Source organism: Pneumocystis jirovecii (genome assembly GCF_001477535.1).
Source record: "Pneumocystis jirovecii RU7 chromosome Unknown supercont1.13, whole genome shotgun sequence".
Taxonomy (NCBI): Eukaryota; Fungi; Ascomycota; class Pneumocystomycetes; order Pneumocystales; family Pneumocystaceae; genus Pneumocystis; species Pneumocystis jirovecii.
The window spans coordinates 312,669-334,184 of NW_017264787.1; the positions used below are offsets into that span (position 1 = coordinate 312,669).

The window sequence follows — 21,516 nt, forward strand, 5'->3', positions numbered from 1 at the left end:
TAATATAAAATAACATATTTAAATTATATGTAATAATTAATGAAACAAACTCTAATTTAGTAATTTATAAAATTTTTAAATCCTATTAAAAATTTAAAGAAATAAAAATATCTAAATATTTACAAATATTATATTTTTTTATAATTATAAGATTATTTCATAATTTCAATAATTAAATCTTTTAAAAACTCAATAATTTAATATATATATTTAACATATTTTAAATTTTATATTTCATAATAATTTAAAGTAATTCCAATTAAAATATTACAACAAAAGCAAAAAACTGAAGTAAAAAATAATCAAATAATAAAATAAATATTTTTGAATAAGTTATCTATTTCATCAACATATAGTTAATAAAATTATAACTAAAATAGAATCTTTAGCAATTTAAAGAAAAACATACATTATCAAATACCAAATTTCTATAAGAAAACTAAAATAAATAAAATAACATTCAAGATAATCTATCCATAAATATTATCTAAAATAAATTAAAAAACATAAAATACAAAAATATAATATAAAAAAGCAGATATAGGTTATATACACAAAATCATACATAACAAACATACATAACAAAAAACATAATACAAAACCAACTAAAAATATATTCATAAAATATATTCATATATAGATACCATTGATTATTTATGAACTTGAATTAAGAATATCGGAATCACCAGCGTCTGTAATACTCAAAACACAAACACTAAAAAATTTTCCACATGCAGTACCCAACTCAATGCTAATTTAAATAAGAAACGCCTTAAAAAACTACAAACAGAAAAATACTTATTGCCGGAATAATGATGAATACTAGTTTTTGCCAACATAGCATAATATTCCAATTCAGACTTTCTCAAGGGTGGACAATTTCCAGATATAATTACAAGCTTTGCTATAACAGAAGTAAAAAAAAGACATTAAAAATAAAAAACTCACCTTTTCCGTTACGTAAAGTCTTTAGTGTAGACCTAAAACCCAAAGTATATTTCCCAGATTTCATTACTAAAGCAAGAGAAGGACCAATAGACTCAGAAGCCTTCTTTGCTTTCTTACTCAGAGGTGCCATATTCAAAATAAGATATCTCAAAAATAATCGCAAATATATAAATAATTAATAAAACTATTGATTTTTTTCTAAGTGGAGAAAAATCGACAAAATAACGTCATTATTGAAAAATGTTAAAACCCTAAATAAATTAAAATTTTAAGATTATAAACATTTTAATAAAAAATATACTTAAATCTAATTATTTTTCTAAATTATCCAAAAATAAAATAAAATAGAGACTGTGTAATTATTTTTAATAATTAAATATTTAAACAAGAATATATTACCAACCAATCAATCATTACATAAAACAATATATTTTTTTAAAAAAACCACATGATATCTATACTATTTTAAAAAATAAAATATGTTACTTAACACACCATTACAAACATTTTCTATAGAAAATTATTATTCTTTTAAAAATGTATAAGAATTCTTCGTTCATAACATTAAGTTGCATAAATATTTTTATTAGGAAAAAAAAAAAACTTACTAAAGAAATAATTTCAAAATATATAAGAAAAAATTCAAAAAAGAGATATTTTTACTAACAAACATTAAATAGAAATATAACCCTATCATTCAAAGTTATAATATTTTGATAACTAAACCTTATTTTATAATAATTCACTATTATATAATAAACATAGTTGATACAACTCATTTAATTTTAAATACATAAAAGACAAAAAAGCAAAATTTAATAATTCAATTAAACAAAAAATAATAAAATATTATAAATATATACATATATACTATAATCATCTATTAAATCATAAGTATAAAACTATAAAAACTCAAAAACTCAAAAAAACAAAATATAATTTAATCCAGAAAAATATATATTAAAAAAGTTACAATTTAAAATAAACACAAATTTATATTTAATCTTTTTTTAATAATTTTCTTAAAGACAATTTAATATTAAATAATAAACCCTTATCATCATTAAAATAAAATACAATCATTTATACATCATAAAATTAAAGTATACATCAAATATGAAAACCTTCAAATAAACCAAATTACGAAAACTATTAATTATAATCAAAAAACAAAAAGTATCTATAAAATTATATATCAATTTTTATAAAATATAATATTCTTAAAAATATTTAATACTTCATTATTTATATAGATCTTATAACATAAATTATGAAACAATTAAAAAGTCAAATCAGCAAAATAATTAGAGAAAAATACAATCAATAATAATAATATAGGACTATAAAAAGGTTTTCTTTAAAACAATGTAAAAACTTCCCACTTAGAAAATAATACACCCTTCTTTTCCTGTTACACTTTTTATTAAATAATCATTATTTCAAAAAATACTGCATCTTAGCATAAGATCTACTTTATAAATCTTCTATTACACATACATACTAAATTTTATAAAACTATACTTTTTACTATTATTTCAGCATAAACCTTATTTTTCAGACTTGAAAAAAATCAAAAAAATAAACACAAACTCCTGCAAACTTTAAAAAACTATTTTGATATAATTTTTTAAAATAAAAAAATCTAAATGTAGACCTAAAATATAAAATCTAGAATAAAAAGCTAACAATAAAAAAACTATATAAAATTGTTTAAAACCTTAAAACATATGAATAATAAAATAGAAAAAAGCAGAGAAAATTTTTAAAAAACATTACTAATAATTAATATTAATCAATCCAAACCATACAGAAATTACAAATTCCAAAATGTCAATATTAGTTAGCATAAATCAAAACAAATATGAATATATACTAAATTCATCTTAAAAAATATTCAGAGCTTTTTGTAAAGAACACACTATTGATACACAAGTCCAAAGAATACTTGAAAAATTTCCTGAACACTAGCCACAAATAAAACTAATACTAAACTGATGACACTTCTAAACCTTTTAATTTTTGAACAAGGGTATCTAATGACATTATTTTTTCAATCTGATCATCAAGAAGAGCTTCCCCATTCTTAAAACGCATTTCAAGTTTCTGTGTCTCTTTAATCTTTTTTTTCAAATTTCGGATACGTTTTTCAACATCAACAACTAAAGAATTCTTAACCTGCAGTTCAGAACACTCAATATTATTATCATTTTTCAAATTCTGAGATTTCTCTTTTTGCTTAGACCGTTTTTTTGCACTCTTACTTAGATTAGGGAAAGTTGCCGTTCCAGAAGAATAATAGTCTAAAGTTCCAGGACAAATACGAGCCACTCTTTGAGAATGCTGATCATGATGCACTGTTCTATACACAGCTATATCTTCAGGAGGAATATACCCTGGTCGAACTCTTCTTTCAGATCTAACAGATCCATCATGACGTACAGATGATGGGATTATAAAATTACCATCTAAATATACCCATTCAATTAAAAAACAAAGCATAAATCATTCAGATAAAATAGACTTACCTTGAAGACTTTTAATCCCAGAAGCTCTTTCTTTATTATTCTGAGTACTAGCTTTCAACATTCTTAAACGGAAATCGAAAACTTTTTAAAACATAACATTTAATTAAATCTTAAAATCTTTAATTATATGACTCATAAGAAAATAAATTAAGAAAAACGACTAAGATGGAAAAAGTATGTTTCTAAGAGTTTTTATTTCATTTTCTAGAAAAAAACTAATATAAACTCTAGATCTCATCTCAAATATATCAATCAATTTTTCGTAAAAATTCAATTTTTATAGGAACAATATTTGCATCAGCATTTGTTTTCAAAATGTAAATATACTTATTTATCTATAATATTTATCTTTAATCTGAATGTATTTTGTAGAGCTTTTGACCAAGGAACACAAGCTATTTGGGATTATGTTAATCAAAACGTAAATATTCCTTTCTATAAGACATTTTTAAAAAATCTAGAAACAATGGAAAGATATTCGTAAACATTATCTTGAAGAATAACTTATTGCGTATTCTACTAACAATATTAATTATGTCTACTTACATCTATCAACCTATATTTCTATAGCAAAAGTAGATTCCACAGAAAACAACGAGCTTGTAAACTTATTGCTTTAAGATAAAGGTATATAAGTTTTCCAAAATAAATTTTTATATTTATTTTTTTATATGGTTTTCATTTCCATGAGACCTTGTTTCTTCAAAACATAAAATTAATCTCTTCAGATGAAGAGCATTTTATCATATCGTAGTCCAATTTATTATATATTATTATAAAAAGGATATAAAATATGTATTTTAAAACTCTATATTTTTAGATTTTTTTTTTTCATTTTTATATAGATCCCTCTTCTCTAAACCTTAAACGATCAAACTAGCTACCAAAAAATCTATATACTTTTAAAACAAAGCATATGGATGAAATTCAGCAGGAGGAAATATCTCCAGAAAAACGCCTTTCTAGGTATTTATTAGAAATGCCATATGCATTTAGATACGCATGGAACCTAAAAGCCAAAAACTCCCTTTTTCACGAACTATTTTGCGCCATGACAGGCTATAATCAATGTTTTGAAACATTCTTCTTTAAAAAAGGAGTACCTACTATAGAAGAAAACCCAGTTATTCAAAAGGATCCAGAATTTCACAAATGTATGTATACTAGTTTATTATGATTACTGAATTTCAAAAAATAGTTACAGCCATGGTTGAAAATGATTCAGATAATGAAGATGAAGTTATAAGGATGAGTAAAGAAGATGTACATAGTAAAAAAGCATCTTGTGGGAGTAGTCGATCAGAAGGGCCCTGTGGTCATGTATTTAAAAAAGAAGAAGCTCTTTATCATTGCAGGTAAAGAATTTAAGTTGCTAGCACATATTCTTATTAACAATCTAGAAACTGCTCTGTAGATGATACATGTGTGCTTTGTTCAAAATGCTTTAGATCATCTGATCACAATGGTCATGATACATTGATGAATTTAAATTCTAAAGGAGGTGGATGTTGTGATTGCGGAGATCCAGAGTATTTTTTTACTCCTTTCCTTTAATCAAGAATCTTATAAATAACTAGTGCATGGAAAGTAGATATTAATTGCTCAATACACTTTCAAAAAATACGTAGCCATAATAAACTAGTCAATAAAAACATAGAAGAATTATCAAATATCCCAAAAGAATTATCAACTTATATTGAAATGACAATAGAAAGAGCACTTGATTATGTACTAGATGTCTTATCATGTTCTCCTGAGAAGCCTCACCTACTTGATGCTCAAGGTTTGGAACGGTTGGAAGAATCATCAAGGTTATATGCAGATAGATATGGGACAGAAGATTATCCATATTCAATATGGGCAGCTATATTGTGGAATGATGAAAACCATACCTTTCAAGAAGTTATAAACCACGTATCTCGAGTAACACATAGAGATGAGGAATTCGGTAAACGCGTAGCAAATAGAGTTGATAGAAGAGGAAGAGATACTATTATTGTTTCAAATAACCTTGATTTAGTCCAAAATATCTGTGATAAAATTGGGCAAATAAAATTAAAAGTTACAATAAGATCAGCTAGAGATACATTTCGAGAAAATATGTGTGGAGCAATTATCGAATGGCTTAAAGATATATCTTTATCTAGGATAAAAAACAATGAAAATTATATGCGGGATATTATATGCAAATTGCTTTATGAACCGTGGAAGAAAGGAACATCCGCATCTATGAATTTTTTTTTAGACAAACATACTACTAATAAATCGTGTGATAATTTGCTAACTAAAGAATCAAAGGATACGAATAATGAAACAAGAAAAATAGTTATGAATACAGGAGATGATATTACAATAATTGGGAATGTTAACTTGAACAGACCAATTTTAGAATCCATGAACCAAAAATTTTCAAAACCATCTTACGAGATTATACCTGAAACACATTGGGTTCCAGAAAAATCACATATAATGGAAACTACATATACGAAAAACAAAAGCGAGCTAAGAATTGATAAATTGCTATCTTTCGATATAAAACTTTGGAAACAAGTTAGATCTACAGTCAGAGAGTTATATATTAGTACAATGATCATGTCTTCTTATTATAAATATTTTATGGGTAAAAAATACTATATATGTTGTCGATAATAATATGTATAGCTGTTCGCTTTTCTCAATTATATAATCATTTGATAGAAGGATATATATTTACTGAAACAGAACCAGATCAATCAATAATAAATTTTTCTGTTCAGCTTTTTACAGTACCAGATATAGCTTTGAAACTTGTACAATTTTGTGACTTTTTAACAATTCTTAATGGGTTTATATATAATTTCCTTACTCATGGTCAACCTAATCTCACTAATATTAATCCTCAAGCAACATTGGTTTCTAATCCATCAAATCTTTCAAAAAGAGGCTATTGTCAAATGTTTGGAGACATCCGATATATTCTTAATACAAAATCAGTACAGAAAATAATTCCAGCAAATCCTAAATATCTTCTACAATTTATAGATATATTGAAGCTATTTCAAGGAATGAATCCTTGTCATAGAATTATTGGGGCCCATATTGAATACGAATCTGAAAGTTGGATTTCTGCTTTTCATTTAACAATAGAAGCAACAAAACTTATAAAAGCAATATCTTTACCTTACAAAAATGCACTATCATCCGATCTTTGTATTGGCATAGCAATTATCATGAAATATCTTTTACAGTGGTCCTTAGGGTATGAAACAGAGCGTTTTCCTACATATGAACCAATTTCTATTCATTATCTTAACAATGAAATAACATTTCATTCTGGCAACATTTTTAGTGTTTCTAAAGACCCAATCAGCTTCCATCATCCTTTACATTGGCTTCTTATATCTTTACTTGAAAATGCTACTTCTTTGAATAAATCAGATTTGTTAAAAAATGGTTATTGTACTATTTCAGATGTTTTATCAGCAAAATTCCAAGAAATTGATCCAAAAGCTAATATAAATATAGTAAAAAATCATCTTATTAGGTTAATAGGCGATTATCCTCTATCTGTTTGTGTATGTATAGATCAGATCCGTGCTGGACTTTGGGTTAGAAATGGAATATCCATTAAAGGTCAAGTAAGTTCTTTTTATTGATGTGAATTTCTAGAATAAAAAATATAAGGCACATCACTATCATGACCTTTCTTTACGTGACCATACATATGATAAAGATATTAAATGGATACAACTTTTAACTGTATGTGGGGCAAACTTAGATGACGCAGTTCTTCAAATTGCCCGACGATACGATATAATCGATAACGAGGAAATTTGGTCGTTAAGGAACGCAGAACAACATCCTCATTATGACAAATCACAATATTTTTTTATGTTTGAGTCTTTATTATCATTGTTTATTACTTTATTTTCAGAAAGATCTATAGCATTACCGCTTGATATTAATGAAAGTACAAAAAAAGAACTCTCACAAATTCTCTGTTTTGGACCTCTCACATATTCCGAAATTATTAAGAAAGTTCCAGAAAATTTATACAATGGTGAAAACTTCAACAACATTCTTACTTCTTTATGTATCTATCGCCCACCAAGAGGGCTCCATGATTATGGAACATATGCATTAAAAGAGAAGTATTTTGATTTAGTAGATCCATACTATTACCATTATTCATGGAATCAACAAGAAGAAGCAGACTCTATTCTTAAAAAAAGAGCAAATGAGAAAGGTGTTTGCTATGAAAAAGATAGAATATCAAATTTTAAAATCAAGCCTGTTGAAGATGGTCCATTCAAAGGACTAGGCTCTTTTACACAAACATTAACATTTACAAAATTAATTTACATGTGTTTACTTTATAGTATAAATCAGAATCAAAAACCAGAATCGCTTATTGATAAGGCTATCTACCTTTGCATTCTCGCAGTTAAACAAGAAACCATTCAACCTCATGAAGATAAATCTTACAGTTTCACAAAATTTGCTAATTCAAATTTTAAAGAAATTCCTTTTGACTATGACTCAAATGAAACAAACACTACACTAATATCTCTTATTTCGAATATGTTGCGAAAAAAAGATTTACAATTTATCTATGATAAAATCCATGTATTTTTATACTTAATAAAAACATCTAATATTTCTTCTACGAACTCAAAAGAAAAAGAATTTATTGAAGATGAACAAAATTCGTCAACATCAATAGAGAAAACATCATTAGAATTTGAAAAAAAGAAAAAAGCAGCAAAAGAACGCCATGCAAAAATTATGGCACAATTTCAGCAACAACAACAAAATTTTCTAGAAAAAAACTTAGATTTTGACATTCCAGGAATTTTAATGATCAATAACAATAATCCAAATCAATCTGCTAGTACAGAGGACTGGCAATTCCCATCTGGAATATGTATTGTATGTCAAGAAGAAACTAACGAATTTCGTTTATATGGTTCATTAGGAATGATTCATCAAAGCCCATTACTTCGTACAACTCCTTTAAATGATTTTGATTTTATACAAGATATTATTGATCTCCCGTATGATTTAGATAAAAATTTGGATCATATTCGACCATATGGAATTGTTTTTAAAGACATAAAAAAGTATGATACATCTAAAGTTCATCCTAAAGATGAAATTAATAAAAACTGTAATATAGCTAAAGGATTTCCTCCAAATCATATATATCATGGATTGTTTGCAACAAGTTGTGGTCATCTTATGCATGCTACATGTTTTAAAAGATTTTATAATTCTCTTGCGTTAAGAATTCATGGTCAACTATCAAGGAATGCTCCTGAAAATATTTCTAAAAAAGAATATCTATGCCCGTTATGTAAGAGTATGGGAAATGTTTTTTTTCCAATTATATGGAAAAAAAATAAAAAAATATATCCAGAAATCTTCAAACCAAAAACATTGTACAAAGAATGGATTTTAAGTTCTCTCGAGTCATTTTTAATAACATTTGAACCGAGTATTAAAAGCGGAAATATTAACAAAAACATACAATCAACTCAAAGAAAAATAGAGCAATCTTCATACGAGACATATTTAAATGAGAAAGTTACAGGATTTTCGCAAAAAGAAAATAATATAAATAACACACAAACTATGCAAATATATACTTTTGATTCTATTGTAAAACCTATAGCCGATTTACTGAAAACATCATTACTTTTACCACGCAATAGGAATTATCCCGTAGATAATTTCATTGAACCTTTGTTTTCTGGAGCTAGTTTACGCATTCCTTTACCTTTTTCTGTCCAGACAAATTATAATAACGAAGCAGATACTTTACACATTATGTATAAATTATTATCAGAAGTATTAAACATAAATTCACACGGGTCATTTGCAAAATGGTCAGAGTCCAGCATTTTTGGTCTTGAGAAATTATGGCATTTATTTAGTTACACTATATCAGGTATAGAAGCAATACAAAGAGGAAAGGATTCGATATTGGATGGAATTACTGGTTCTACACTTATCGATGGAATATCGGAACAATCCAAAACATTACTTCGAATAATTTGTGAAACAATTGTAACTTACATCACAATAGGACTTACTTCAAAATTTCAAAATAATATTCAAAAAGAATTTTTAAAAAAAACAGAAACAAGAATATATCAGTTATTTTATGGCCATCCGATTTATAAAGATATTCAACTAAAGATATCTGAATTTAAACCTATACTTTTTGAAGACATTTTTTCAGTTTTAGTAGATTCCAGCTTTTGTATATTACCTAATGTTTCCGATACACATCATCTTATAAGAATATGCTATTTAGCAGAAATAACAAAAATCGTACTCGCCTTGTTACAGCTTTCTAAAATTATAAACTCTAATGGAGAATGGCCTAATAATATTCAAGATTCTGTAGTAAATTTTAAAAAATTTGTTATATTTTGTTCTAAAAAATTCAAAAACACAGAAAATATAGAATATAGTGATATTGTTTTGCTAAGGTATAAACTTTTAGTTCGGAAATATGCTTTAGTATTTGTAAGGAAACTTGCAATACTGATGTTTAGTAAGTTTGGAGTGACATTTTCGTCAAAAATAGAAATGCAAAACAACTGTGATTATGCTACTAATGATGAGCTTTCAAGACTTACAAAACTTATGAATCTTCCAACTTTAGAAGAAATTTATGCTATTTCTCAAGGAGTTACCGAAATAGACCTTATTCAACAAGATCTTGTTTTTGGTTGGATTACCCATCTTAATAGCGTCTATTTGTCTTCAAATAATAACACTTTACAGCTTCATAACATACTATCACTTAATCATCCAACAATTATAGAACTTTTAGCACTTCCAAGACATCTTCATGTTCTTCTTGAAAAAAGCATGGAAACTAAATGTCTTAAGTGCAATACTATTCCACAAGCACCTGCTCTATGTCTTTTCTGTGGTTTATTTGTTTGCAGTAGATCAACATGTTGTTCGGAAGGAGATTTGGGTGAATGTAATATTCACATGCGAAAGTAAACCCATTTAAATTAATAATAAATAAATTTATTATTTTTAGATGTGGAAGAAGTATCGGAATATATTTTTTAATAAAAGAATGTGCAATTCTATTTATACACGGTTCTAATGGAAGTTTTACAAGTGCACCTTATCTTGACATTCATGGTGAAACTGACTTCGAGTTAAGGCAAAAAGAAAAATCTACTATTTTTTATCTGATTTCTATAGACGTGGAAGACCTCTTCATTTATATCAACATAGATATGACTTAGGCGTTAGAAACTTATTTCTTCAACACAGCATACCTAGTTTTATTGCAAGAAAATTAGAATCAGTTTTAGATACAGGTAAATAGATATTTAAATGATAAATACTTTATTTACAATAAAAGGTGGATGGACTACATTATAAAAATATACTAACCGCAATTTCATCATAAACGTTTTTGAAATATTATAATTTATACTTCATACATATAATGTATTACAGTTTTTTATAAAATATCTATTAACTAAAATATTCTAATTAGGCTACCTGATTTATCCTAAATTCAAAAATAAAATTACCAATATTGATTAATTCATCTCCATCTTTAAAAGTTTTAAAAAAAGAAATTTTTTCAGTTTTATTATTTTTAAAGTTTATAAATTAAAAAAATATCTTAATAAATTTATAAAACATATTAAAAACTTAATTCTATTAATTTTAAATAATAATTTCAGTTTAATAAAAAATATTAAAAATATAATATTTAACATCTTTCTACGACTTTAATTAAAATTAATAAAACTTTATATTTTACTAATATTTTAAATTTTCAAGTAAATATATTTAAAAAAATGAAACAATTAATAACATTATTATTATAATTTACTCAAAATTTAAACATTCGAACTTAGAGTACAATTAAAAATGATAAAATTATTAATATCTTAAAAAATAAAAGATAAATCTAAAAACAACATACAAACGAACATTACTATAACATATAAGATTTCCTTTCAAGTATATTTTCTGGAATAAAATGTCTCTAGAATCATGGATATCTGATAAAACAATGAAGGTAGAAATTATTTAAAAAATATAATTTATTAAATCTAACAAAACAATCAAGTTTTTAAAAATTTCAGAAGCATCTATAGTAAATTATATTATTAATGAAGGTATATAATTATTACAATCAGCAGATATTTTTTGATAAAAATAGCATCTATTGCCCAAAGTTCAGAATATCTTTTTACAAAATTATGTAATCTTGGATTCCCAAACACTTCAGAAGGAAAAGAATTTACAGAAGAATTATTTATTCGTGTCCCCAGAAAATCAAAAGTTGAAGTATGTAATGAAAATATACTATTATTACTGTTGCTAAAGTTATCAGACGAAAGACAAAAACATTTATAATCAAGATAAAAAAGTAAATATTTATTCTTTAAAAAAGGAAAACACATCATTTGAAGAAATTCTTGAAGAAGAAAAAGAATATCCATTATCAATTAACGTCTCTCTCAAAAAAGAAAAAAGTTTTAATAATAAAAAAAATAGAATAAAAAAGCAAGAAAATCAAGATAGATGGGTAAGTGACGAAGACGAGCACAAAGAAAGAATAAAAAAGAAACAGAGATTGGAAAATAGTCACAATATAGCCAAAAATGTCAAAGAATATGAAGATGAACTACAAAAAGCAGAAGATGAACGAATCAGAGATCTTAAAGAAAGAGATGAATTTTCAGAAAGATTAAGAGACAAAGATCAAGAAAAAACAAGAAAAATAGTTGAAGATAGATCTTCAAAGATTTCTACAGATGCATTAGCCCGACGAAAATTAGCAAATGATGCAGAAGCCAGAAATGCAGCATTGCCTCAATTGAGGGAAAGAAGTCGACAACAGTACCTAAGTCTTCGAGAAAAACAACAGATAGCTCTCCTTGAGAAAGAAATATCTGAAATGGAAATAATTTTTGATGGTGTTAAACTAACAAAAAGAGAAATAGAAGAAATGAATTATAAAAAAGAAGTTCTACGTTTAGCAAAACAGAGAGCAAGTATTGATGAAGGTTATGATGGTTATGTTATTCCAGAAGATTATATCACTGAAAAGGGGAAAATAGATAAAAAAAAAAAAGAAGAAGCTCTATATAAACGTTATCAAGATGATAAACATGAAGAAGATAAATTTGTCACTGAACAGGACCAATGGGAAGAATACCAAACAAGTAAAGCTACGGCAAAAGTAGGAACATTAAACAAAATAGCACCAGAAGAATTTGAATACGTTTTTGATGATACTCAAAAAATAGATTTTGTTTTAAGAAACACACTTGAAGGAATCTTTACAAGCAAAGAACAAAGAATTATGGAAAAAAAAATCAAAGAAGCAGAAGAAAAAGGTAAAATAATAATTTTATTGTATATTTTTTTACTTTTTTTTTAGCAAATTCTATTGAAGAAACAAGAAAGAATTTACCTATATATACATTTAAAAAAGAACTGCTAGATGCTATTTCCAATTATCAAATTCTTATTATTGTTGGTGAAACAGGATCAGGAAAAACCACGCAAATTCCACAATATCTTCATGAAGCCGGATATACTAAAAATAATCAAAAAATTGGATGTACTCAGCCACGTAGAGTAGCAGCGATGTCAGTAGCTGCCCGTGTAGCAGAAGAAATGGGTGTAAAAATAGGCAATGAAGTGGGATATTCAATAAGATTTGAAGATTGTACAAGTGACAAAACTATCATAAAATATATGACAGATGGAATGCTTCTAAGAGAATTCTTAACAACACCTGATCTCAGTGATTATTCTGCATTAATGATAGATGAAGCTCACGAACGAACTTTACATACTGATATATTATTTGGTTTAGTAAAAGATATAGCACGATTTAGGCCAGAATTAAAACTTCTTGTATCCTCTGCTACAATGGATGCTCAGAAATTTGCTGCATATTTTGATGACGCACCAATTTTTAATATTCCCGGCCGTAGATATCCCGTTGATTTACATTATACACAACATCCAGAAGCGAATTATCTTCACGCTGCTATAACAACTATTTTTCAAATCCATACTACTCAAGGAAAAGGAGATATATTGGTTTTTCTTACAGGACAAGAAGAAATTGACGCAGCGACAGAAAATCTTCAAGAAACATGCCGTAAACTTGGGAAAAAGATTAAAGAAATGATAATTGCTCCTATTTATGCAAATTTGCCATCTGAACTACAGTCCAAAATTTTTGAGCCTACTCCAGAAGGAGCTCGAAAGGTTGTTCTAGCTACAAATATTGCAGAAACATCTATTACTATTGATGGTATTGTTTATGTTATAGATCCAGGTTTTGTTAAAGAAAATGTCTATAATCCTCGAACAGGAATGGAATCACTTATTGTTACACCATGTTCTCGTGCATCAGCAAACCAACGTAGTGGTCGTGCAGGACGAGTAGGTCCTGGTAAATGCTTTAGATTATATACATGGTGGGCATATCATAATGAATTAGACGAAAATACCACACCTGAGATTCAACGTGTTAATTTAGGAAACGTTGTTCTTTTATTAAAATCTCTTGGTATTAATGATCTTGTTGGATTTGATTTTATGGACCCACCTCCTGTTGAAACATTAAGTCGTGCATTAGAACAACTCTATGCACTTGGTGCACTAAATGATAAAGGCGAACTTACAAAAGTTGGACGCCAAATGGCAGAGTTTCCAACAAGTAATATACAAATTCAACGATAGATAGTATTCTAACACTTTTAAAGATCCAATGTTAGCAAAAGCAATTTTATGTAGCAGTAAATATGGTTGCGTTGAAGAAGTCCTTTCTATAGTTAGCATGCTAGGTGAAAGCTCTTCAATATTTTATCGTCCTAAAGATAAAAAATTCCATGCAGATAAAGCTAGACAAAATTTTACAAGGCCAGGTGGTGATCATTTGACATTATTAAATATTTGGAACGAGGTAAAACAGTGTCTTAAAAATGGTCCTAATAATATGCTAGTGGGTCGACACGAACTTTTCATATCAATGGGCAAGAGAAAATTTCCTTCAGTATAGATCACTCACACGTGTTAGAGATGTTAGAGACCAATTAGCCCGTTTAGTAAGAAAAATATTTCATTAAAAACAATCAATTAATTTGTTAATATAGTGCGAACGGGTTGAAGTTGTTATCACTGGCATAACCTCTTCAGATATTCTACCTATTCAAAAATCTATTACAGCAGGATTTTTCTATAATGCAGCAAGGGTACAAAGATCTGGTGATTCATATAGGACAATAAAATCAGGTCAAACAGTGTATATTCATCCTAGTAGTGTCTTATTCGGCATTAATCCTAAGTACCTTAACTAATAATAATATTTATCTAATATTAATTAAAATAGATGGATACTATATTATGAATTAGTTTTAACTAGTAAAGAATATTGTCGTCAAGTAATGGAAATTAAACCAGAGTGGCTTATTGAAGTTTCTCCGCATTATTATAAGTCTAAGGATATTCAAGAGTTTAACATAAAAATGGGAATAATAAAAAAAACAGAAAAAATATAATATTTTTTATAAATAACCATAAACTTTATAATATGTAGCCATATATATATTATTAATATAAAATTTACAGAAACAATTAAAAATGTTATATATTAAATCATTGTATACTAAGTAAACATCTTTATTAAAATTATATATAAATAATAAGGAATTTAACAAAAAAGGCCCAACCAACTTATTCTGTTCTTTCATGAATCTCAATAGAGTCTGTTTCAGCCCATTGTCTAACTTCATACTTATCATACTCTTCCTTATTTGTAATCCAACGTTCTTGGACATCATGTACAGTTCTTTCATAATCCCATCCTTGACGCACTAATAGATATAATTAGTAATAATCTAATATAAGATAACTTACTTGCAATACTAAACAGAGTATCATAAGTACTTTCTGATGTACCAAAAACATACCCATTAGCCTTATCAACTACTGATAATAATTTTAACATAGAAATTTTATCCTAAAAATGATTAACTATGAATAAAAATAATTAACAAAACATGTACTTCTATACACAATGTTTCAAATCCTATCAATCCAAAACTTTCAACCATATCACAAATAGCAGCATTTAAAGAACTAAATGACGACAACATAGAATCTTTTTCTAAATAAGGCAATAAACGAGATAAATCCTGAACTTCGGTATAAAAATCCAAATTAAATACTTAACATAAATTAAAATGAATAGCGATATAAAAATACTCACAAAGCTCTCCATACATTCCTATTAAATCAATTTTACTTAAAACATTCACATGTGGAAGATCCATTTGTAACATGCTACGCAAACTTAACATAAGAACACTTATATATTTCGAAGGATCAGTGCAATAATGTGAATCTACAAGGTGGACTACCGCTAACTAAAAAGATGATAAACAAAAAGATAAAAAAATAAGATCTTACTCTATAATTTATTTTCCCTAACCTAGAAACAACCTTTTGTAAAGAACCATGATGAGTAAAAAGCTCTACCTGACCAGGGCAATCAAAAAGAATGTAATCATCTATTCTAGTAAATTATTTTAAACTCCTTCAATATGTTCTACCTCCTAAACATTCAAGTCCTTCTTTTAACCATTTAAAATTCTTTTCTAACATCTCCAAAGCATAAATAACAGCTCCATTAGGTCCTAAACCAGTCTCTTTCATAATTTTATTTACAGATATAAGCTGACGAATATCTAAAGAACAAGGATACAAAACATGATCATTTGCAGGATCAAGATTCACAATTGATGATTTTCTTCCAAGAGCACCAAGAAATAAATACATTCCATGGCAATATGTACTTTTTCCACTACCAGGAGGACCAATAACTATCTTTATTTGATTAATTAAAATACTAATCTACAATGTTCTTACCTGACCAAAAAACATCTAAAACTTTAAAAATAAAACGTTTTTTCTAAGTACCCTACTAAAACAAAATCTTAATAAAACAAAATCTTAAATGTCTTTTTATATAAAAATTTTATGCTTAAAAACAATATTATGTTAGAAAATCAACTACAATACAAAAAGACTCAACAACTGAGTCAAACCTACTTTATTTAGACTTAATGTATTTTTTTATACAATAAATATTAATTACGGAACTTTCCCCTAAGAAACCTTTAAATCTTTAAATACCATGACTATTGCAAAAGAGACAGTTGATCAGAAATATGATCTTATTGTACGTGGTCTTGAAGAAGTACTTGGCGCAAAAAAACTTAAAAAAATCTTAGAAGAACGGGATTTAAAACTCTATTGGTATATATATGAAGAAGTATAGAAATAGGTTAAAATTTAGACTAGGGGCACTTCTCCTACAGGAAGACCTCACTGTGGTACGTATGCTTTCTAAAATGTATGAAAATCCTTAATTAACTAGGATACTTTGTCCCTATGATTAAAATAGCAGACTTTTTAAAATCTGGAGCAAAGGTAGAAAAAAACATTTGTAAACTTTTTATTTATAAATTCTCAGGTTACTATTCTTTTTGCAGGTAAAGTTTTATATTTTCTGTTTCTAATCATTTTCACTGATCAAGAGAGATATTCATGCTTTTTTAGATAATCTTAAAGCACCTATTAATATTGTAGAATACAGAGTTAAATATTATGAATTTATCATTAAAGCAATGCTTAAATCAATTGGAGTTTCAATAGAAAAGCTTCAGTTTGTTCTTGGATCTTCCTATCAACTAACTCCCAAATACTCTATGGACAATTTTCGTCTTTGTACAATTGTTACGGAGCATGATGCAAAAAAAGCAGGTGCAGAGGTTGTAAAGCAAGTAGAAAACCCTCTTCTTTCAGGACTTTTATATCCTGGGATGCAAACCTTAGATGAAGAATATCTAAACTGTGATGCTCAGTTTGGAGGAATTGACCAAAGAAAAATTTTTACATTTGCAGAGAAATATCTCCCAGCACTTGGATACGAAAAAAGAATACATCTCATGAGTTCAATGGTACCAGGTCTTACGGGAGGGTAGAAAGAAAATAATGTAATCATTATTCTAAAAGATCTTAGGAAAATGTCTGCTTCAGGAAATGAAAATAATAAAATTGATATTTTAGATGATATTAATACAGTTAAAAAAAAAATAAATCGAACATTTTGTCAAGAAGGAGTTGTCGAAAATAACGGGCTTTTAGCATTTGTAAAACACATAATTTTCCCAATTCTTGAACTTAAAAAAATACCAATGCTAAAAATTAATAGAGAAGATAAATGGGGGGGTCCGCTTTCTTATACCTGTTATGATCATTTGGAATCAGACTTTGCAAATAGAAAGGTAGAATGAAATAAAATAATAAATAAGATTAAAATATCTAGTTATTTCCTCAGGATCTTAAACTTGGTATCATTGATGAACTCAATCGTCTTTTAGAACCTATTCGAATGGAATTTAAAGAAAATAAAGAATTTCAAGAAATACTTCAACTTGCTTATCCAAGTGAAAAAGAAAAAAAAACACAAAAAAGTCCTCAAAAATACTAAACCTATATAATCTAAATATATTGTTCTTAAAATAATAATTAAACAGCTTTTAAAAACCCAAATATTTTTTATTTACTACTACTAATAATAATTTTCTTCTGCTAAAAATATATTTTAATAATATGTCTGATTTCTAAACTATTTCCATTTAAATCATACTATCATTATCAATTATATCGAAACACTCCTTAGACTCGCTAAGCATAAATATTCAATATAAATATTATGGTTGTCAACAACAACTATGAAAATGACCAAGACCCTATAGAAAAAGAACTTGCTAATGAAAAAAGTCACGATATTATTTACAGCATAGATTCATGGTCATCATATAGTTCTACGTACCATCCGTCTCACATTTTAGTCGATAATCCTAAAGATCAAGGATCAAGATGGAGTTCGATCAACAATACAAATGAACAATACATTATAATAAAATTAAATCAATTGTCTATTGTAATACATAAACAAAATTCTATTTGTTTAATACTTAATTTAGGTAAAAGAAATTACTTTTGGAAAATATCATAAACCTCATGTTTGCAACCTCAAAGAGTAACTAACTCTAATACATGTTATATTACAAAGAATTGATAGTAGTTTAGGCTAAAAGTATATGGCGGGCCTTCTAGAAATAGTATGCTCCTTCTCTTACATACAGGTAATTATTTATTTATAAAAAATCTTAAAACTTATATTAGGTCTTGCAAATGATATTGAATCTGAATCCTTTCAATTATTAAGGAAAAGCGAAAAACATAACACTCATGTTCCTATACGTTTTTTAAAAATTGTTCCATTAACAGTTTGGGGTACCGACTTTAATTTTTCCGTATGTCTTATTTCAATATTATTAATAAAATCTAACAATTTTTTCCATTTATCAGATATGGTATGTAAAAATACATGGATGGACATGCAAAAAAATTGTAGCAAATGCTATGAACAATTTGGAATCAAAACTAGAAACATATGCACTAAAACTTACTCTTACACATCTTCGTCGTCGGAATTCTATTAAAACATTCAAATTGCTTTCTTCTTTATTTGAACTAGAACTAGAACATCCTTTTTTAAATAGTATATATCAAACACTAGTAATAGATGGAGATTTTATAAAAGCAGAACTCTTAATTGATGAAGCAGAATCAATAGGTGCATTTGATGAATATATATCAAAAGAAAACTATACTTCATTATGGATTGAGAACATACATCCAGACCTATATCAAGTTCCAGGTCCAAGAGGAGGCCATCAAATGTGTATTGATCAAAAAGTATTCCAAGATCAAAATCGTTAATTAGTTAATTGTTCAAAGGAAAGAATAATATATCTTTTTGGAGGATGGGATGGATATAAAGATTTATCAGATTTTTGGTTATATTCAATAGAATGTAACACATGGAAGAAAATATCAGATAATACATTATTGTTAGTATAATTTTAATTTCTAAAACTTCATTAATTTGAAAGACAAAATGGTCCATCAGCTAGATCTTGTCATAGAATGTGTTTTGATTCAAAAGAAAAAAAAATTTATCTTCTCGGAAAATTTATTGAAGCAAATCAAAGAAATCAAGAAAATATCAATGTAGCAGATTTTTGGGTATGGGATGTAAAAACTGAAAAATGGGAATGCATTTCTGAAAATACTTCAGTAAATAACGAAATTTTCTATATTATTAATTATAATATATTTTAGAATGATAACGGTCCATCTTTAATTTTTGATCATGCAATGTGTATAGATGAAAATAATCAAGTAATATACGTTTTCGGAGGCAGAATAGTAACACTAGATCCTTCTATAAATGTATTAGAACCATATGCCTTAATTTATTCTAAAAACTATAGAAACTTAGCGACTTCTTTTGTTATTCTATATCAAATCGTACTTGGAAAATTCTTAGGTATATCATATTTTAATTTCTAACTAATATTTATAATTATTTAGAAAAGATAGTAACTCATTAGTGCCTACAATAAATACTATAAGATCAAGAATAGGACATTCAATGCTTTTTGAGCCTATTCTTAGATGTCTTTTTATTTTTGCTGGGCGACGTTCTAAGGAATATCTTTCAGATTTTTATCTTTATGATATAGATAAAGATAAAATTTTTGTCATAAGTATGGATTGTTTTAAAGATGGAGGACCTGAAGCTGGATTTACACAAAAAGCTACTTTAAATTTAAAAAAGAAAGAAATTATAGTATTAAATGGCTTAGTAAAAGATAAAGAAAAAAACGAAGAAATGGTGAAAAGTTCAGCTTGGATTTATTATTATGGAAATAACATAAGACATGGCATTTGGAATAAAATTAATCAAAATGATAACAATGATATTATAAAAAATAAAAATAGACCTTGTCCTAGGTATATTATTAAAATAACAATACTTTAATCCAATAAATATTTAGATATGCTCATCAACTTGTATATGACGAAAAATCTGAATTACACTTTTTGTAATATGAATATTTACAAATATCTCTACAATTAATAAATATTTTAGATATGGCGGAAATCCAAGAAACAAAAATTCCCCAGAAGAAAGATTAAATGATTTTTGGACTCTTAGATTACAAAAGTATTTCAATTTAATAACTAAAAATTTTTTGTTTATATACTATAGACCAACTGTTTCAGAAATATCAAGACGTTTAAAATTATATTTACGAAAACAAAAGTATTTTTTAAAAAATCATTAGTTTAATAAAATTAACTTATTATAGATTTAGAGAGCTTTGCCGTATACTATCCTCAATAGATGCATTGTCATATTTACGTAACGAACTTTCATCTTTGCTTGATCATTCAAACAAAGAAGAAATCTATTCATTTTGTTCTCTTATAACAGATGAACTATTCGCTCCTAAATCAGGTCAGTTAAAAAAAGTTTTGAATATGTATTTATAAGTTTTAGAAAAACACTTTGACAATACAGAAATGAAAAATTTAATACATACTCTTAGAATGGAAGTTTTCGATATTTTAATTAATTTTTTTCCTCAAAATTGGAGAGGTCCTAATGAAAGATTGGTAGATTTAATTAAATTATAAACCTTAAATAGAAAAATTCATATATAAATTCACTTTTTTATTAATAAAACTAATCATAAATATTTGTATATTTATTTATAATATTGTCAATATTTTTAGAAGTTTAAAATATAAAAATCGATAATTTTAGAAATATATATATACTTAAAAACATGGGATTGCTATATAAATATGTTATAAATTTTAAAACTATATATAAGCATATAGTTTAAAATATAAGATAAAAAATAAAAAATATTAATTAAATTTTAAAATAATCAATAAACAATTAATCTAAAATTTAATTGCATTTAAATTTTAATGAAATAAAAATTTAAATTGTACATTTTTATTATCAAATAAAAAACTTGAAATTAAAAATTTAAATCTAAAATATTTTAAATTCACCTGTTAGTTATAATAAATAAAATTTTAATATTTTTAATAGTTC

General features: G+C 26.4%; 8 protein-coding genes across 8 annotated transcripts; 5 read left to right on the forward strand and 3 right to left on the reverse strand.

The window, feature by feature from the left end:
• Window positions 1-654: 654 nt before the first annotated feature.
• T551_02930 (60S ribosomal protein L30) lies at window positions 655-1,078 on the reverse strand (the record flags this gene model as incomplete). The annotated part of the gene is made up of 3 exons (XM_018375193.1): window positions 655-751; window positions 799-904; window positions 949-1,078. 3 exons carry the CDS (start codon window positions 1,076-1,078, stop codon window positions 655-657), a joined length of 333 nt encoding a protein of 110 aa, XP_018228734.1.
• Window positions 1,079-2,934: 1,856 nt separating this feature from the next.
• On the reverse strand, window positions 2,935-3,534 carry T551_02931 (uncharacterized protein; the record flags this gene model as incomplete). The annotated part of the gene is made up of 2 exons (XM_018375194.1): window positions 2,935-3,413; window positions 3,474-3,534. 2 exons carry the CDS (start codon window positions 3,532-3,534, stop codon window positions 2,935-2,937), a joined length of 540 nt encoding a protein of 179 aa, XP_018228735.1.
• Window positions 3,535-3,638: 104 nt separating this feature from the next.
• Window positions 3,639-3,976, forward strand: T551_02932 (uncharacterized protein; the record flags this gene model as incomplete). Its single annotated transcript, XM_018375195.1, has 4 exons — window positions 3,639-3,647; window positions 3,705-3,790; window positions 3,846-3,894; window positions 3,935-3,976. 4 exons carry the CDS (start codon window positions 3,639-3,641, stop codon window positions 3,974-3,976), a joined length of 186 nt encoding a protein of 61 aa, XP_018228736.1.
• A 413-nt stretch (window positions 3,977-4,389) lies between these two features.
• On the forward strand, window positions 4,390-10,865 carry T551_02933 (uncharacterized protein; the record flags this gene model as incomplete). Its single annotated transcript, XM_018375196.1, has 9 exons — window positions 4,390-4,627; window positions 4,672-4,828; window positions 4,874-5,002; window positions 5,051-6,093; window positions 6,135-7,090; window positions 7,137-10,468; window positions 10,513-10,635; window positions 10,683-10,801; window positions 10,846-10,865. 9 exons carry the CDS (start codon window positions 4,390-4,392, stop codon window positions 10,863-10,865), a joined length of 6,117 nt encoding a protein of 2,038 aa, XP_018228737.1.
• Window positions 10,866-11,478: 613 nt separating this feature from the next.
• T551_02934 (uncharacterized protein) lies at window positions 11,479-15,025 on the forward strand (the record flags this gene model as incomplete). The annotated part of the gene is made up of 9 exons (XM_018375197.1): window positions 11,479-11,517; window positions 11,569-11,617; window positions 11,662-11,789; window positions 11,836-12,844; window positions 12,889-14,184; window positions 14,231-14,430; window positions 14,471-14,572; window positions 14,621-14,811; window positions 14,857-15,025. 9 exons carry the CDS (start codon window positions 11,479-11,481, stop codon window positions 15,023-15,025), a joined length of 3,183 nt encoding a protein of 1,060 aa, XP_018228738.1.
• A 175-nt stretch (window positions 15,026-15,200) lies between these two features.
• On the reverse strand, window positions 15,201-16,409 carry T551_02935 (uncharacterized protein; the record flags this gene model as incomplete). The annotated part of the gene is made up of 7 exons (XM_018375198.1): window positions 15,201-15,340; window positions 15,384-15,486; window positions 15,533-15,693; window positions 15,736-15,892; window positions 15,936-16,036; window positions 16,079-16,352; window positions 16,395-16,409. The coding sequence occupies 7 exons, from the start codon at window positions 16,407-16,409 to the stop codon at window positions 15,201-15,203; spliced, it is 951 nt and encodes a 316-aa protein (XP_018228739.1).
• Window positions 16,410-16,662: 253 nt separating this feature from the next.
• Window positions 16,663-18,021, forward strand: T551_02936 (tyrosine-tRNA ligase; the record flags this gene model as incomplete). Its single annotated transcript, XM_018375199.1, has 7 exons — window positions 16,663-16,784; window positions 16,830-16,861; window positions 16,906-16,958; window positions 17,002-17,025; window positions 17,066-17,508; window positions 17,551-17,815; window positions 17,857-18,021. 7 exons carry the CDS (start codon window positions 16,663-16,665, stop codon window positions 18,019-18,021), a joined length of 1,104 nt encoding a protein of 367 aa, XP_018228740.1.
• Window positions 18,022-18,246: 225 nt separating this feature from the next.
• Window positions 18,247-21,086, forward strand: T551_02937 (uncharacterized protein; the record flags this gene model as incomplete). Its single annotated transcript, XM_018375200.1, has 15 exons — window positions 18,247-18,477; window positions 18,521-18,576; window positions 18,627-18,682; window positions 18,723-18,853; window positions 18,909-19,298; window positions 19,341-19,453; window positions 19,496-19,679; window positions 19,725-19,835; window positions 19,877-19,932; window positions 19,977-20,399; window positions 20,444-20,491; window positions 20,539-20,613; window positions 20,659-20,712; window positions 20,759-20,907; window positions 20,950-21,086. The coding sequence occupies 15 exons, from the start codon at window positions 18,247-18,249 to the stop codon at window positions 21,084-21,086; spliced, it is 2,214 nt and encodes a 737-aa protein (XP_018228741.1).
• Between the last annotated feature and the right edge of the window lie 430 nt (window positions 21,087-21,516).